This window comes from Oncorhynchus mykiss, chromosome 17 (assembly GCF_057628025.1).
Source record: "Oncorhynchus mykiss isolate SJ-2025 chromosome 17, ASM5762802v1, whole genome shotgun sequence".
Classification (NCBI taxonomy): domain Eukaryota; kingdom Metazoa; phylum Chordata; class Actinopteri; order Salmoniformes; family Salmonidae; genus Oncorhynchus; species Oncorhynchus mykiss.
The window spans coordinates 59801535-59819079 of NC_143038.1; the positions used below are offsets into that span (position 1 = coordinate 59801535).

Genomic DNA, 17545 nt, shown 5'->3' on the forward strand with positions numbered 1-17545 from the left:
GTGTAACATGCCTTTGTCAACCTTCCTCCCCTGCCTGTACTTCTCACAGAAACCACTTAATGTTGCCACAACTCTTGCTCAACAAAAAATGTAATCTATCTCAAGTCACTCGCCAATTACCATTGAATGCAATTATGGTGTTCTTTTCTACACAGATGATCATACACAATTATTGCCTGATGATCTTCTGAACTTTCCATACCTTTCCAATATGTTTTTGTCACTTCAAACCATACATCCCTCAGATTGAAGATCTGTCAGACTTATTTGTAATAGACTGCCATAGCCCCAAATAAACCATGTAACATTGGCTGTTGATTCCATAAAATTATTTTGAGGTAGGGTGGCGTTTTACCCAAAGTTACCCTACAATTGACCCGTGTTACATTTAGCCCCACTCTCCCCTATGCACTCACAGCAAATTGCAGAGCAGTAAAGTGCTTAACCATGACCCTGCTAAAAACTCTGGGTTTAAAATGGTGCAGTTTGCACATATTTAGGAGTTGAGAAATAAATAAAGTAGGAATCGAAAGCTGTGATTGCCCTCATTTTAACTTATGTCTTTAAAACTGCTGTTTTTCTCCACGATTGCAAGAATTATTGTGGATTGACTGCTTGTCAGAATGCATGTTTCACTCCCTATGGCACTCGTAACTTGAATGCGCCTCGAGGGGAATATTTATCTCGCATAGAACACACAACAACAAGCCGACTAGGTAAATAGATAAACTATTCTACTATGGGGTTGCCAGATTTTTCTAATCATTACTTGTTTTGTTTAGCATGGTGGCAATGATTTTTCAGTGGCGCAGCGCCACAGTTAAATGACTGCAGCTTAAACACTGTGGCTCTAACTTTTGAACAGTTGAACCTATAAGCTATTATGACCCTTGGAAGAAGTATGTCTTCTGTTTCCCTCTAAAATGCTCAAAAGCTGCACATGACTCGTTAGAACAGAGTGGACAGGACTGGAACCAAATCAGCCTGGGGGGAGAATAATATTATAATTTAAAGCAATGATTGTGTTCTTTTCTATACAGATGATCATACACAATTATTGCCTGATGATCTTCTGAACTTCCCAATACCTTTCTAATACATTTTAGTCACTTCAAACAATACTTCCTTCAGATTGAAGTACTGTCAGACTTATTTGTAATAAACTGCCATAGCCCTAAATAAAAAATGTAACATTGGCTGTTGATTCCATCCCTTTTTTTATATGGTGGAGTCCCAATTTAGTTTTTTATATATCAAAATGCGGACACAGGACAAAAAATATTGGTAACCCCTGATGTACAGTATAAGATTAAATATTAGGGCTGAGAATTGCCAGGGACCTCATGATACGATATTATCACAATACTTAGTTGCCGATATGATATGTATTGTGATTCTCACGATTCTGATGATTATATATCTATTGCGATTCAATACTGCAATTTTATTGCGATTCGATGTTCCAAACATATTGCTCGCCATGTCTGCTGCAGAAGGACAAGAGAGAGTCATGAGGAAACAAGTTTTGATCAGTCATGGAAATAAAAGTGCTAAAATCATGTTGGCTCACCATTTAAAAAGAAGACAGAACAAGTTAGAGATGGAGAAATACCGGCGTTCTGGCACAGGTACAGCCGACAAGCGCTAGCTAACGTTAACTACCTAGCAAAATGAGAATCGATACTTGGAGTCATAGAATCGATATAAAATAGTCAAAAGGGATACTACAAAAAAAATAATCACTATGAAATATACATGAAATGTAATGATATACAAACTAAACTGGCAACTGGTAACAAAATAGCAGCTAATGACTTCCCAAAAAAATCAATGCAGTGAAAAAAGAATGCGTGAAATAAACTAAATTCATATGTCCAGTCTAAAATAACTCCTTTTTTATATCTACAATTTTGTTAAACTAAAGCCAACCAACTTCTTTATTTATCATGCAATGATAATCAATTAATTATGAATAATTAATTGATAGTAATTGCACACTTCCTTTCTTTCCCTTGTTACCAGTGACATTTTGTCAACCTTCCTCCCTTTATTAAGGACAGATGACAGAGGAAGACATTAATTAATGGTTGGCTGAGTTAATGGCTGTCCTGAGCGTGTGCAGTCTCCATGGAGACAGAGGAGTCGTTCCTAGCTCACCTAAAGCCGTCCACTCCCTGACCAATGGCCTGGCAGCCTGGCATGGAGAGCACAGTGTGCCAGGGGCACGGCGCAGAGGCAACAGCTGCCTGGGCACGCCACAGGGGGTGGGACACACTAACCTTTACCCTGCAAATATTGTCCTGCTTCCCTTTGTTAGCCATTCCATTAAAATGCAATAGCACACTAATAAATACTGTAGGTCTACCTGTCACAGTTGTGCTACTTAGGATCCCACTATTCATTCTCTAAGCCTTTCCTGTACATTTAAGACCAATCTTAATGTGAAAATGTGTGAGTCACATGAGAAATTCATGGTGTGAATATTCCGACAGTGAGATGATGATAAATACACAAGATACATAGGGAAAGTTATTCATAAGTGGTACCACTTTAAATTATTGTAATCTGTATTAAGCATTAATTACAAGATAAATCAAGCAAATACCCTAATACCAGTCCTAGTCTGGAAACTCTACGTAGTGTGAAACCTCATTCCCACATTGGGACAAAAATAAGTATTATTATCATTGAGCGAGGGCACAGTCAGTTTACAGGCACTCCATACCCAGCACTGGGCATTTCCGTGTGTGTTCACAAATAGTGAACCCTCAGATGAAAGAGAAAGCCTGTCCACTCTGGGATGGGAGTCCTCCTCAGACTGATTGCATGAGTGGCTGATTTACTTTCTCACCAAGTTAGCCACAACTCTCCAAAAAGAGAACCCCCAAAAAATGCCTGTGTATGTATTGAAGAGGCCAAACTGAAAATATGGACTTTTGAAAACACAAAATAACATTACGGATTGAATAGGAATTCAATGAGGCTAAGTCATAACATTGCATAAGACTAGCCTGTCTCAATTGTAATATTTTTTACCTGCTTTTTCAGTTGCAATAAGGGGCAGAGAAAGTACTGTAGTTTGGTCTGGTGTAAAGCAGTCTGAGAGGACATGGTTAGTGTGTTCCTGTCATGCTTGTCATGGGTTGAAGAATCAGCAGGAGAACAAAGGCTGGGGCTCTCTGGACACTGGCTGTGTTAAACACCAGGGCTGGAAAGTTGCAAAGAAAGTTCACCCTGTGCTTTTTAAACCTGGGTCAGCATTTGCGAAGGTTCATTTCTGCATAAGTGAGCACACAAACCCCAGTGCCTGTTCAAATAGTCTGTAGCTCTCTCTCAGGCAGATCATGACAACAGCCCAGCAGCAGCACTGTTTGATCTTCAATGTTTTCCTTAATCTGGGTTGTCAAGGTTCACTTGTTGGAGGCTGTTTACTTTACTTCTCCTACAAAAAGTTTGTTTTTTTTCCTCAGACAATGACTAATCCAAAGACCAACGAAGAGGGAGCTCTGCCAATGATAGATGTTAAAGCTGCAGTTGCCTTTTATTTTTTAGATAGCTTTAGCTCCAATGGTGCCAGCTGCAGATTTGGTTCAGATTCTTTATTAATATCTAAATGTTGTGTGCTTGTTGTGTTCCCTCTTAGCTTAGGGAAACAATCATGCTCAGTCTATTTCAACAATTATTCACAAATTATAATACACCCTGTCTGCAGGTTATAGTTTGTGGGCCTAGTTATTTTATTTGCAATAATGATTATTTAATATAGTAAACAAAATAATAGTAAATAATAGAATATAATACAAAATAGTATAATAACTGAAGACACTTAAAAAATACATGACCTTATAAAGTGCAAACAAACTAAAATTGTTAATTTATCTACGTTAGTTCATTACATTTAATTACCTAATTATATTTTGTTAAGAGATACTATAGTAGATAGGGTATTTGTTGTATAGAAAACACAAGTCATTTATCAGTTCATGTTCTAATTTCACCATGCCAGAAGGTGATGGGCCTCGCATTAGCTGGTGCGGTGGAATAAATTCTTGCAAATAAAGATGCATAGCCTAATCTACTACAACCCAAACCCAATCAAGAAAGTGTTGTCAAACTTTCAGCCTCCAACCACTAACAAGTCAACAAAGTGGGATAGTACTTGTAGCGAATAATAAAAGTCTAGAAAATATGCTTAGAGATGCTTAGAGTATAAAACCAGTATTCAATACAATTGTAGTTCACTATAATGACATTATAATAATATTATAACATTATTATAGTGATTTGCAATTATGAGAGAGGTCTACAGACATGCAGGTGCTACAGTAACTACCAAATCTTGGTACATATTTGGTTATATCAATTCACATGATTGAACTATCAAAAATATTGCTTCCCACTCTGTAATCATAAGAAATAATAATGTGTCAAAATGTGAATCTACAGTGAGTCTGGTCCGTCATGAAGAGTTTGTGGAAGGTACCACGTGGGGAAAAGCACCTTATCCCTGAATTTGGTCCAAAGAAATCACCGCACTAAACTTCCTCTCTCGATTCAATAAACTCATGTTGAGTTACAAAGTGTATACACGGAGTATACCAATAGCATGGTTTCACAAAGTATAAGTTGCACTTCTAACTTTATCTTGTGTTAAAGGATATTTACCCGGGGTCACAAACATGAGAAAATAAGTGAGCAACAACTACCGACCTAACTTTTAGAAAAGTAGCAAATGCTGTGTCTCTTCTAATGCTGTATCACTGAGCCTTTCGAAGAGTATACACGGTTTGCAGCGCATAGCACAATACATTACACAGTATTTCAGCTCTCATGTCGTATTATTGGTGTTGTTTATTAGTTTATTTCGCCATAGAAACCATTCTAAAAAAACATTGGCAAACAAAGACAAACTCCATGTGAGCAAACTGAAATAGTAGAATCAATGTCTAACGAGACGACATTAGAATACGATAAACTTACCCAATCGACAATGGTAGGTGCACGCAGTAGACAATTCTGTGCTAGAGATAATGAACTGTACACGCGATCTTGTATACCAAGTAAGCATGCAATATTCACACTGTAAATACTACCAACATTACTCCGCTTGGGGGACTAACTTTAACTGCGAGGATACATCTCTGCTGCATTCACGGAGAGCGCTGTTACCGGTAAAATAATCTAGACTTCACGCCACGTTCTGTCTCGAATAAGAGAGCGAGCTCTTTCTAATGTTATTACATTTTAATTCGCGTGGAAAGAAAAAATTATCGCGAATTTGGATGTTATTTTCTGATGTTCCAAATCCGTGACGTCATATCCACCTGCTGGGTAAACAACATTCATTGTAGATCTTCACAGAATTTTGACAGAAGTCATATTCGTTACCACTTACAATACACAGTAGTAGCCAATTCAAATAATGCAATTTTGGTGAGAGATGTAATGATGCATTAGTTTTAGCAGAAAGGGTCGACACCAACGGCTTGTCATGAAGTAAAAATGTCTAGCTGTAAGCTATCTAATTACAATTGATGCAGAATGTTTATTTTCTTTTTTCTGCACTTTGTCCAATGGAAGGAGGGAGTTCGAGAGGTTAAAGTTCGATAGAGGGACAAACTAGACACCTATGTCTCAGCCTTAACTTTGTTGGAAAAAATGTTTTTGTCCCAGATTAATAAGAGATATATTAATTTAACTTACCTTATAGCATGTGCGTGGCGACACGCCACAACACAAACTATATAGCTATATTTTTTTTGTCAATTATTGCGTTATACATTCACTTCATTAACTCCTTATCCTATATTATAAAGTGCATTATTAGTTACTTCAAAATATATGTTATAAGCCTATAATAACTGCCTTCAGCGACCTGCCTGTGAAAACGGAATGTTCCCCCGTTTCAGCTCGATTTACTGTCACTGAAGGACTTAAGACATTATGGCAGTAATTAAAATGTCTGTCATTTGTCCCCCTACAGAAGAGAATTATCATTGGTCGGTCCAACAGTCCAGGTAACACTTGTTGAAAAGCAACATTAATTTAGCCTCAATAGAAAATATTTTAAGTCTCTTTGTCCTTGATCAAGGTCTGCAAAGAACCGTTGATTTCTTTACAAAAGACAGTAAATTTATCATGGCTGCATCTAGGTGGCACAACATGGCTGATGGGTTTTCTTAGAAATGCTGTTTCTTTGGTGTAGAGCGCCACCCACTGACAGGTTAGCATGATCAGACCACAGGGTTGTGTTCAATAGTCCTCTGCTCTTCTCTCATACAGCCACAGAAACATGCAAGCATGGGATTTGTGTTTGGTCCATGTGAAGTCCAAAAACTGCAGTCAGACAGGGTGTTAAATTAGAAATAAACTTTAATCAATGAAGAAAACATACAACAGACAAGATTATGTGTAACAAATATACAGTACTTTACACCCAAAATACAAACAAAAATAATACATAGAATAATATCTATGGATACCCCTTAATACTGGGGAATAGGGAAATTCACTAAATTAACTATTCCAACATAGGATATTATAAATAAAAAGATAGGGGAGGAATCATAGATTAAGTTCATTCAAATTCACACAACAGCACATCTTGCACTGGAGATTAATATTGATCCTTAAAACAAAAGCTGTCACACAATGTTTATGGTGAAATTAATCTAGTTTTGAAATAGATAGTCACGTGCACTTACCTATTTTCCACACTATGGGCATGATAGAACTCTGCCCACAGATTGACGTATAGCACTACACATAGAGTTGATCAGGCTGTTGATTGTGGCCTGTGGAATGTTGTCCCACTTCTTGTTAATGGCTGTGTGAAGTTGCTGGATATTGTCGGGAAGTGGAACACGCTGTTGTACATGTCGATCCAGAGTATCCCAAACATGCTTAATTATTTAGATATATAAATATATATATATATATATATATATATATATATTGAAAAATACAAAATTCAGTTAATGGGTGACATGTCTGGTGAGTATCAAGGCCATGGAAGAACTGGTACATTTTCAGGTTCCGGTAATTGTGTAAAGATCCCGGTGACATGGGGACGTACATTATCATGCTGAAACATGAGGTAATGATGGCGGATGAATGGCACGACAATGGGCCTCAGGATCTCGGCACGGTATCTCTGTGCATTCAAATTGCCATCGATAAAATGCAATTGTGTTCGTTGTCCATAGCTTATGCCTGCCTGCCCATAACCCCACCACCACCATGGGGGCACTCTGTTCACAACATTGACATCAGCAAACCGCTCGCCCATTGGTCGCCTTACACTCCATCTGCCATCTGCCCGGTACAGTTGAAAGTGGGATTAATCTGTAAAGAACACACTTCTCCAACGTACATGTGGCCATCAAAGGTGAGCATCCAGTTTCAACTGTTCTGCCTGCAGCTATGGAACCCTGACCTGTTCACTGTGATTACTATTATTTGACCATGCTGGTCATTTATGAACATTTGAACATCTTGGCCATGTTCTGTTATAATCTCCACCCGGCACAGCCAGAAGAGTACTGGCCACCCCTCAAAGCCTGGTTCCTCTCTAGGTTTCTTCCTAGGTTTTGGCCTTTCTAGGGAGTTTTTCCTAGCCACAGTGCTTCTACACCTGCATTGCTTGCTGTCTGGGGTTTTAGGCTGGGTTTCTTTACAGCACTTTGATATACCAGCTGATGTAAGAAGGGCTATATAAATACATTTGATTTTCCCACTGAACTGCAGTTAGGTCATGACCCTGGTGAGGACGATGAGCAAATAGATGAGCTTCCCGAGACGATTTCTGACAGTTTGTGCAGAAATTCTTCAGTTGTGCAAACCCACAGTTTCATCAGCTGTCCGGATGGCTGGTCTCAGATGTTCCTGCAGGTGAAGAAGCGGTATGTGGAGGTCCTGGGCTGACATGGTTACTCGTGGTCTGCAGTTGTAAGGACGGATGGACATACTGGCAAATTCTCTAAAATGACATTGAGGTGACTTATGGTAGAGAAATTAACATTAAATTATCTAGCAACATCTCTGGTGCACAATCCTGCAGTCAGCATGCCAATTGCATGCTCCATCAAAACTTGACACACATCTGTGTTATTATGTTGTGTGACAAAACTGAACATTTTAGTGGCCTCTTATTGTCCCCAGTACAAGGTGCACCTGTGTAATGATCATACTGTTTAATCAGCTTCTTGATTTACCACACCTGACAGGTGGATGGATTATCTTGGAAAATGAGAAAATGCTCACAAACAGGGACGTAAACAAATTTGTGCACAAAATGTGAGAGAAATAAGCTTTTGCGCGAATGGAACATTTCTGGGATATTTTATTTCAGCTCATTAAACATGGGACCAACACTTTAGACTTTAGACTTTACACTTTAGAAGTTTAGTTCATATTTTTGTTCAGTGATGATTCAGACATTTATAGTAACTTAAAAAACATCAGCTGGCGCACACCCAGAAAAATTAGTTTGTGTGGAGGTGCTAACTGCAAATAAACTATCAAAATAAAGTTGCACACTCCATATATAAACTCCCAGCAATTTAATGGGTATTTACCAACGTTTCGGCATCACTGTGCCTTCCTCAGGGTAATGTCTGGTTCAAGTATTCATGACATTACCCTGAGGAAGGCACAGTGATGCCGAAACGTTGGTAAATACCCATTAAATTGCTGGGAGTTTATATATGGAGTGTGCAACTTTATTTTGATAGTGGGCATTTATAGTAACAACAGCACCCCTCTCAATTTGCATCAAAGTTGTAATCATACAATGTAATCAAAAAATATAATTCTCTAGGTGAACTTCCAATTAAAAATGTTGATCCATTAAAAGACAATACAACACACAATTACAAAGTCAGCTAAATGTATCTGCAGTTGAATATGGGGCATATTAAGCTCAATGGTGTCTAACAAAAGTGTTTTTGTATGAATTGTTTTTACATATTGTTGGTTTGATGTTGCCGATATTCTGTGGATTAGGCCTTGACTTGATAGAGTGCTGCTTTAAAACAAATTAATTGAGGATTACTATCAATTATGTAACACCCTCTCCATATGCACTCATGCACACAACAAAGTAATTAGCTTTCTGTTAATTAGGTAATTAAGCAGATGAAAATAATCTACTCTGAATTTCCAAAGGGGGTGGATTTCATGATGTTCTCCCCTGCTGCTGAGGGTATGAGGAGCAACAGAGGAACAATACATGACTAACGTTCTACATGTAATGAAAGGAAACCATTTCTGGGGAGGGTTCACAGATAATGACTTCTGAGGACATTTCACCCATCTGTCCATACTGTATTTGTAAGCAAAAGCCTGGAAATTGACAACACACACCTACATTTCAAAAACAGGCATCCTGTTGGGATAATATTCATATTTTACGTATTTACTGCCAAGGTTGATCGAACCAGTGCTTGCAGTGTGTGAACAAATATAGACAAGCATAGGACTTAGCAAATAAACACTCTTGCTATGTGGCAAAGGACACAGAAAGTTAGTTTTTATTTATTTTTTCATTTCAGGGGTGATGATACTGAGCAGAGTATCATTAGTACTCTGTATTAAGTGACTTGCAACAGAAATGCAAGTGAAATATATGACAAAAAGTCACCAGTAGGTGGAGATAATGCGGCCAAGACCAAAGCATCAGAATATTCCCACAAATTAAAAACATTTTATTTTTCAGTAACCCTCGAACAACAAATGCAACAAAACTCACAAATATAGGACCAAGTTGCATACATTTTTAAACCAAATTCTACAACTGAGACGCTGGGCAGCGGAAGGCACAATTCTAATGTAAAATGTGATCAGTACAGCTCACTTTGAGATAATGGGATTAAAAACAGAAATAACAGAAGTTACACACTACATGACCAAAAGTATATAGACACCTGCTCGTGGAACATCTTTTTCCAAAATCATGGGCATTAAAATGGAGTTGGTCCCCCCTTTGCTGCTATAACAGCCTCCACTCTTCTGGGAAGGCTTTCCAATAGATGTTAGAACATTACTGCGGGGACTTGCTTCCAATCAGTCACAAGAGCATTACTGAGGTCGGGCACTGATGTTGGGCGATTAGGCCTGGCTCGCAGTCGGGGTTCCAATTCATCCCAAAGGAGTTTGATGGGGTTGAGGTCAGGGCTCTAAGCAATCAAGTCAAGCTTTTTCACATTGAGCTCAACAAACCATTTCTGTATGGACCTCACTTTGTGCACGGAGGCATTGTCATGCTGAAACAGGAAAGGGCCTCCCCCAAACTGTTGCCAGTCGGAAACACAGAATCATCTAGAATGTCATTGTACTGTATGCTGTAGCGTTAAGATTTCCCTTCACTGGAAAAAAAAGGGGCTTAGCCAGCACCACGAAAAACAGCCCCAGGCCATTATTCCTCCTTCACAGTTGGCACTAGCATTCAGGCACCCGCCAAACCCAGATTCTTCCGTCAGACTGCCAGATGGTGAAGCGTGATTCATCACACCAGAGAACACATTACCACTGCTCCAGAGTCCAATGGCGGCGAGTTTTACACCACTCCAGCCAACACTTATTGAGCATGTTGATCTTAGGCTTGTGTGCGTCTGCTCGGCCATGGAAACCCAATACATGAAGCACCCAATGAGCAGTTCTTGTGCCAATGTTGCTTCCAGAGGCAGTTTGGAACCCGGTAGTGAGTGTTGCACCCGAGGACAGACTATTTGTACGTGCATCAGCGGTCCCGTTCTGTGAGCTTGTGTTGCCTACCACTTCATGGCTGAGCCATTGTTGCTTCTAGACGTTGCAATTTTACAACAGCACTTAGTTGACCGGGGCAGCTCTGGAAGGGCAGAAATTTGACAAACTGACTTTTTGCATCCTGTCACGGTGCCATGTTGAAAGTCACTAAGTAAGGCCATTCTACTGCCAATGTTTGTCTATGGCGATTGCATGGCTGTGTGCTCGATTTTATACACCTGTCAGCAACGGGTGTGGCTGAAACAGCCGGATCCACTAATTTGAAAGGGTGTCCAAATACTTTTGCATATATAGTGTATATTAGCAGCACAAGTGTTCTGGTGACAGTGATGTGACAGCAACATGTGACATTTGTTTTTATTTTGGGCCGAGTTTCAATAAAGTGAATGGTAACTTATCCTATTATTATATTCACCCAAACACTTCCAAAGAATGCATTTGCCACACTTTTAGAAAAGTGTAAATGAAATGTACTATACAGTGCCTTGCGAAAGTATTCGGCCCCCTTGAACTTTGCGACCTTTTGCCACATTTCAGGCTTCAAACATAAAGATATAAAACTGTATTTTTTTGTGAAGAATCAACAACAAGTGGGACACAATCATGAAGTGGAACGACATTTATTGGATATTTCAAACTTTTTTAACAAATCAAAAACTGAAAAATTGGGCGTGCAAAATTATTCAGCCCCTTTACTTTCAGTGCAGCAAACTCTCTCCAGAAGTTCAGTGAGGATCTCTGAATGATCCAATGTTGACCTAAATGACTAATGATGATAAATACAATCCACCTGTGTGTAATCAAGTCTCCGTATAAATGCACCTGCACTGTGATAGTCTCAGAGGTCCGTTAAAAGCGCAGAGAGCATCATGAAGAACAAGGAACACACCAGGCAGGTTCGAGATACTGTTGTGAAGAAGTTTAAAGCCGGATTTGGATACAAAAAGATTTCCCAAGCTTTAAACATCCCAAGGAGCACTGTGCAAGCGATAATATTGAAATGGAAGGAGTATCAGACCACTGCAAATCTACCAAGACCTGGCCATCCCTCTAAACTTTCAGCTCATACAAGAAGACGACTGATCAGAGATGCAGCCAAGAGGCCCATGATCACTCTGGATGAACTGCAGAGATCTACAGCTGAGGTGGGAGACTCTGTCCATAGGACAACAATCAGTCGTATATTGCACAAATCTGGCCTTTATGGAAGAGTGGCAAGAAGAAAGCCATTTCTTAAAGATATCCATAAAAAGTGTTGTTTAAAGTTTGCCACAAGCCACCTGGGAGACACACCAAACATGTGGAAGAAGGTGCTCTGGTCAGATGAAACCAAAATTGAACTTTTTGGCAACAATGCAAAACGTTATGTTTGGCGTAAAAGCAACACAGCTGAACACACCATCCCCACTGTCAAACATGGTGGTGGCAGCATCATGGTTTGGGCCTGCTTTTCTTCAGCAGGGACAGGGAAGATGGTTAAAATTGATGGGAAGATGGATGGAGCCAAATACAGGACCATTCTGGAAGAAAACCTGATGCAGTCTGCAAAAGACCTGCGACTGGGACGGAGATTTGTCTTCCAACAAGACAATGATCCAAAACATAAAGCAAAATCTACAATGGAATGGTTCAAAAATAAACATATCCAGGTATTAGAATGGCCAAGTCAAAGTCCAGACCTGAATCCAATCGAGAATCTGTGGAATGAACTGAAAACTGCTGTTCACAAATGCTCTCCATCCAACCTCACTGAGCTCGAGCTGTTTTGCAAGGAGGAATGGGAAAAAATGTCAGTCTCTCGATGTGCAAAACTGATAGAGAAATACCCCAAGCGACTTACAGCTGTAATCGCAGCAAAAGGTGGCGCTACAAAGTATTAACTTAAGGGGGCTGAATAATTTTGCACGCCCAATTTTTCCGTTTTTGATTTGTTAAAAAAGTTAGAAATATCAAATAAATGTCGTTCCACTTCATGATTGTGTCCCACTTGTTGTTGATTCTTCACAAAAAAAATCAGTTTTATATCTTTATGTTTGAAGCCTGAAATGTGGCAAAAGGTCGCAAAGTTCAAGGGGGCCGAATACTTTCGCAAGGCACTGTATATACAGTACTTTGTTAATATTTGATCCTTTTAAAGTTACATTTTTTTCTGATACAAAATAAAAAATACACCAGTATAACACTGTTCATACCTATTGCATATTAACAGCGCTGCAATCAAAGTATAATCATAATGTGTAAGAATGTCTGGGGACTTCGCTCATTGCTACCTGTAGCATTTGAGTCAATGTCTCTAACTTCAATGCTGATGTTAATATTGGTGAGTCATGATTGAGTGTGTGCCAAAAAGCACTGTCTGCCAACAGTTACAAATACTACAACTTTTAGGACACTCAATTTTTCACAAATGAGTCAAAGTATATATGGATCAAACAATTCATAATTCCAAGACAGCTAAAACATACATTGTATAAACAAGCAACATCACTCTAAGGGCATATAGTGAAAACCAGTGAACTGTGGGTCAGTGGTGTGCCATAGATACAGTAGGGATCAATGCTCGCTTGTGAGGTCCATGGCATGCCAAGAGAGCAGAGCAGTGACAGTGCAGCGATAGCGCGCATTATCATTCTAAAGAAGAAACAGCACATATACAGAAATTACATGAATGAAGACTAAGGACCATTTTTCTTAAATGACAGACTAAATTAAAAAAGACCTACCGGTACATTAAAGATACAATTCTAAAGAGATTCTGTTTCAAGAACAAACAAAAAAACAATAAAAGGCATCAGACTGAAACTCAGCCATTTGAATCTATAAAAATATATATCAATAACATTCTATGACGTTTTCCTCGGTTCGATGTACAGTAATGCAAAATTATATTTTAGATTAAGTTGAGGAGAGAAGGTTAAATCCAGGCGAGAATAGAGCTTTATCAAAAAGTGCAGAGGCTAATGTCGTGAACGCCCTCCTTCAAAGGCATGATGTTCTCTGTGAGCTGAAAGACGAAAACAGTCATAATTAATGTAAACCCTTGACTTCACATACATAGCTAATATTTTATCCTGGATTTAAAAAAATGCCTAAAACTCACCGGGGGCATGTAGATGGAGAGCGGGCAGACAAGAGTGGTGAAACTAACCAAAAGCGTGTGAAAATCCTAATGGATTCTAGCTCAATAGATAGCAAGATTTTATATGCGTCTGCTACTTCAAATTAACGAATGCCCATCAGTTAGGTTAAGTATCTAAATAGTCAATACCACCACTAGAAAGTCAGGTTTGGTAGCAACTTTCAACATCGGCAACTGACAGTTCTCACTTTTGCTTTGTATGTATGCTAGTAGTATAGTACATCAATCATCTTTGCTGATGGGGATGTTGTGTTTCCGTAAGTGAATAAATTGGAATAGATATGCAGGCATGGTAAAGCCTCAACCTTTTTGTATGTCTTTCAAATTTCAATTAGCTTGAAAAATAACTACATACGGATAACATTATTCATATTTTGTATGACTACAATGCCTCAGTCAAAACTCAAAAATAGAGACATAGTATAATTTCGCAGAGCGTCACAGCAGCCAAAGAATTCAAAGCCCGCCTACCCTCAGCTGGGTAATAATCATTCAAAACAATGCATTTTAAAATAAATGACGAAAACAAAAGACCATACTCACATTTATAAAATACTGCTTTAAAAGTTATGTGCGGGAGGAGTTCATAGACTTTCCCTAAGATATTCGCTTCACTAGCAAGAGATGCATTTCCGTTCCAGACTTGAACAACATCGTCTCGATCTCGAATACTAACGCTTACACCAACCACTTCATCCTCTGTAAAGACAAAGGAAAAGGAAAGATAGAAATCAGTACATATAAATGGTACATGTTTCCACTACCTCATATATTCACATCATATTCTATTATTAGTGCCAGAGGGTGAATCAGCTTGGGATAACGTAACAATCATTTGGTTCATTTTCTAACTTAAGAAAGTTTAGTAGGAATACAACTAAAATAGGCCGCATAGTGTCTGGCCATGATGGAGTCCTCACGTTGTAATTCTACAAATCACTCAACCCCTCAAGCACTAGATTCAACATCATGTACTGACTTGAAAGTAGGGACTCACCTGAAGCACAATAATCTGCAAACTGCTCTCCAATCGTGGCAAGTAACAACTCCTTCCAAACAGCAGACTGAGAGTGAAAATATTTTTAAAAAGTGTTTTATAGAACCAACTCAGTCAGTGAGTGAGTAATATGGCATTCATTCGAGATGTATTAAGGATGAGTGAAGGTTCTTAAAACATACAGTGCTTTCTTTTGGTACTTTCATCTTCCAGACTCCACCTTTAGCATTACTTTCTTCTTCCCTGTTGGAGATTAAAGAATTAAGACTCAGTAACATTTGAGCTCAGCATTTAGGCTGACACTAACATATGAGGTTTCAACCAAAAACTCTTGTCTCAGGCAGCAAAAACTAGGAAATTATAATAATTTACCAGAAGCATTCTAGTTTGTGCCACTTAAGTCATGAAAGAGGTTACGTAACAAAATTTCCAAGGAACCTTCCAGTGAAACCACAATCTAAAGCCTTCATTTATTTAATTTTGGGATAACTATCTTCCATGAAGTTAGTGGACTTACCATAGGGGCCTCCTCTCTCCATGCATTAAGTGATAACTACATCTTAGAGGCAGTGTAGTCACAGGAGGGATGTTGTTGTATACACTCCAGAAACTCTACTCAGAGAAAATCAGTAGAGACAAATCGATGCATAATTAACAACGGCCTACTGAAAATATATTTCTCTCAATCCAATGAAAAGACTGCCTTGCTGATCTCTTAGTATGATATGCTAGTTAGTTAAAATAAAGTCAACCTATGGATTTTGTAAAAACATTTTAACTAGACAAATCATTTAAGAACAAATTACTATTTACAATGATGACCTACACTGGCCAAACCAGGATCTGAGTAGATAGCTTGAAGAGGTAATTTACAACGTTATCCACAATTTCCCCACATTAAATCACCTGAACAGTTTGTACTGTGTAGATCTTTTTCAGATTGGATTCACACTCTGCTGCTGTTGTCCCTGGCAATGACCTAAAAGAGAAACACAAACAAGCTGCTTCTTGAAAACCAAGCCCATTCCCAAAGACAGATGTGTGTCAAAGCCTGTATCAAAGTAAGACATTTCTTAGGCATGTTGGAGCTGCATAACCAACATTAGCACTGAACCATATCTAGTCATGACAAATTCAGTGATGTGATCAGGAGGTCAAATTTTATTAGTCACATGAACTGAATACAACAGGTATACAACAGACCTTACAGTGAAATGCTTGCTTACGAAAATAGTGGGTAGGTCAAGTTCCATGTGTGAGATTGTATTTATATATATATATATATATAATTCCTTATTGAATACTAAAAATATCGAAATAAAATGGGCACACATTTGTAGATCCCAGTCTATGAACTTGCCAAAACATTCTCACTACATTGTGATTGCAATTATGCAAATGTTTTGGTTAGGCCATCTGCTGAACTTCAATTAAAATGTAAATTGGACAGTTGACTTTTACAATAAATTGACCTGAAGTCAAGAGATGTTACTCAAAGTAGCCTTCTCAAAGCAAGACTGTAGCTTCGTGCTATCGACTGCAGAATACGATGTGATCACGTCTGATAGCGGGAGACTAGATAGAATGTAGCCAGAATGTAGCCTGAATCTGACTCAGCTTGCAACAATGTTGCAGCGTTGTCACAACTGGTGGAAGCAGCAGACAAGGTAGCCAGGAAGCCTATAGTTAGCGTCACAACTTCTTGGATAGTTAGCTAGAAAATGCACTAATAATACATTATAGTTGTTCAAACATATCATAGGTAAACGTTCACGCTGGTAAAGATAGCATACCGGTAAATTAGCTGGGGCGGGAACAAGCGATCTAACGTAGTTAGCAGTATCTGGAAGACCCTCTTTTCTTCTAGCTATAAGAGTTGTGTAAGGCCGACATCGATGTTGTCGGCTGTCTTTAAGTGAGTCTTACTCCGTTCGTATGTAAAACACGATGTGCGTTGTACTAAACGTTAAGATGAGTGTTGCTAGCTAACGTTAGCTACATTTAGGTAATCATTCGTATTTTTGTTACCTGTCAAGCCAAAATGTCCACGGAGAGTGGAGGGGCAGTGTTGTGCCATCTTCGACGTGATTTGTGATGTTTTCCAATTCTTTCTCGTCAAAGTGAATGTCATTTTCAGATGGATTTGAAAGGTCGTTCTTTGTTTCTGTGTTCATCTGCACATTTGCACCTGCAGGAACCGCCATTTTCTGTGTACAAAATCAAAGTATTTTTGTGAAAAGGCTCGGTGTAGCTCCTTGAACCGAATTGCCTCTTTCGTGTTCACCCCGACGGAGCAAGTATCCACACAGAGCAGTAGACAGGGAAGTCTTCTTCTTCTATGGTATAACTTATTTTTCTCATATGACACAATGGCGGTCTGCAAACATACGTTAGGGGTGCATGCTGCCCCCTACTGTGTGGGGTGAAAATCGGAGTACTTTAACGCAGAATACAAGGGGAATAGGGAAAGAGTGGGGGGGACTATTATTGCCCCCCAAAAAACTCGAATAAATCTAAGCGTTTAGCCCGGTTCAAATGTCTACTCTGATTCCTACAGGCTCTGGTGCGTGAGAGGGAAGTGCATCTGCTGACAGTATTTCCTGCAATCAGTGGTGTAGTGGAGGGTATACACCATATACCCACTT

At 39.0% G+C, this 17545-nt stretch overlaps 2 protein-coding genes across 21 annotated transcripts in view; both read right to left on the minus strand.

The window, feature by feature from the left end:
- The window catches only part of foxp1b (forkhead box P1b), a 232673-nt gene extending 227271 nt beyond the window's left edge, over window positions 1–5402 (minus strand). For all 18 annotated transcript variants that reach the window (XM_090206154.1, XM_090206153.1, XM_090206144.1 and 15 more), the window contains exon 1: window positions 4981–5402. The gene's annotated coding sequence lies outside the window, so the exon portion shown is untranslated. The remainder of the gene's footprint in view (window positions 1–4980) is intronic.
- A 4105-nt stretch (window positions 5403–9507) lies between these two features.
- Window positions 9508–17292, minus strand: LOC110494597 (eukaryotic translation initiation factor 4E type 3). 3 transcript variants are annotated; one of them, XR_016488046.1, is made up of 8 exons: window positions 16929–17292; window positions 15807–15879; window positions 15418–15512; window positions 15083–15143; window positions 14901–14967; window positions 14447–14602; window positions 12876–13768; window positions 9508–11248 (listed from the first exon to the last, which is right to left on the minus strand). XR_016488046.1 is itself a non-coding variant. In XM_021569808.3 (7 exons), the coding sequence occupies exons 1-7, from the start codon at window positions 17102–17104 to the stop codon at window positions 13722–13724; spliced, it is 675 nt and encodes a 224-aa protein (XP_021425483.1). In that variant the 5' UTR covers window positions 17105–17244; the 3' UTR covers window positions 9508–13721. The 3 variants fall into 3 exon arrangements, 2 of the variants coding, with proteins under 2 accessions (XP_021425483.1, XP_090062296.1); XM_021569808.3 differs by having other exon boundaries at window positions 9508–13768; window positions 16929–17244; XM_090206170.1 differs by lacking the exons at window positions 9508–11248; window positions 12876–13768 and having other exon boundaries at window positions 14183–14602; window positions 16929–17244.
- Window positions 17293–17545: the final 253 nt, after the last annotated feature.

Bases quoted from the DNA above. Each gene is read 5' to 3' on its own strand.
- LOC110494597 (XM_090206170.1), bottom strand. From the start codon at position 17,104: ATGGCGGTTCCTGCAGGTGCAAATGTGCAGATGAACACAGAAACAAAG. The intron at 15,513-15,806 runs GTGATTTAATGT...TTCTCTGAGTAG, and splicing joins ACACAGTACAAACTGTTCAG to AGTTTCTGGAGTGTATACAA. The intron at 14,968-15,082 runs GTATGTTTTAAG...TTTCACTCTCAG, and splicing joins AAGTACCAAAAGAAAGCACT to TCTGCTGTTTGGAAGGAGTT.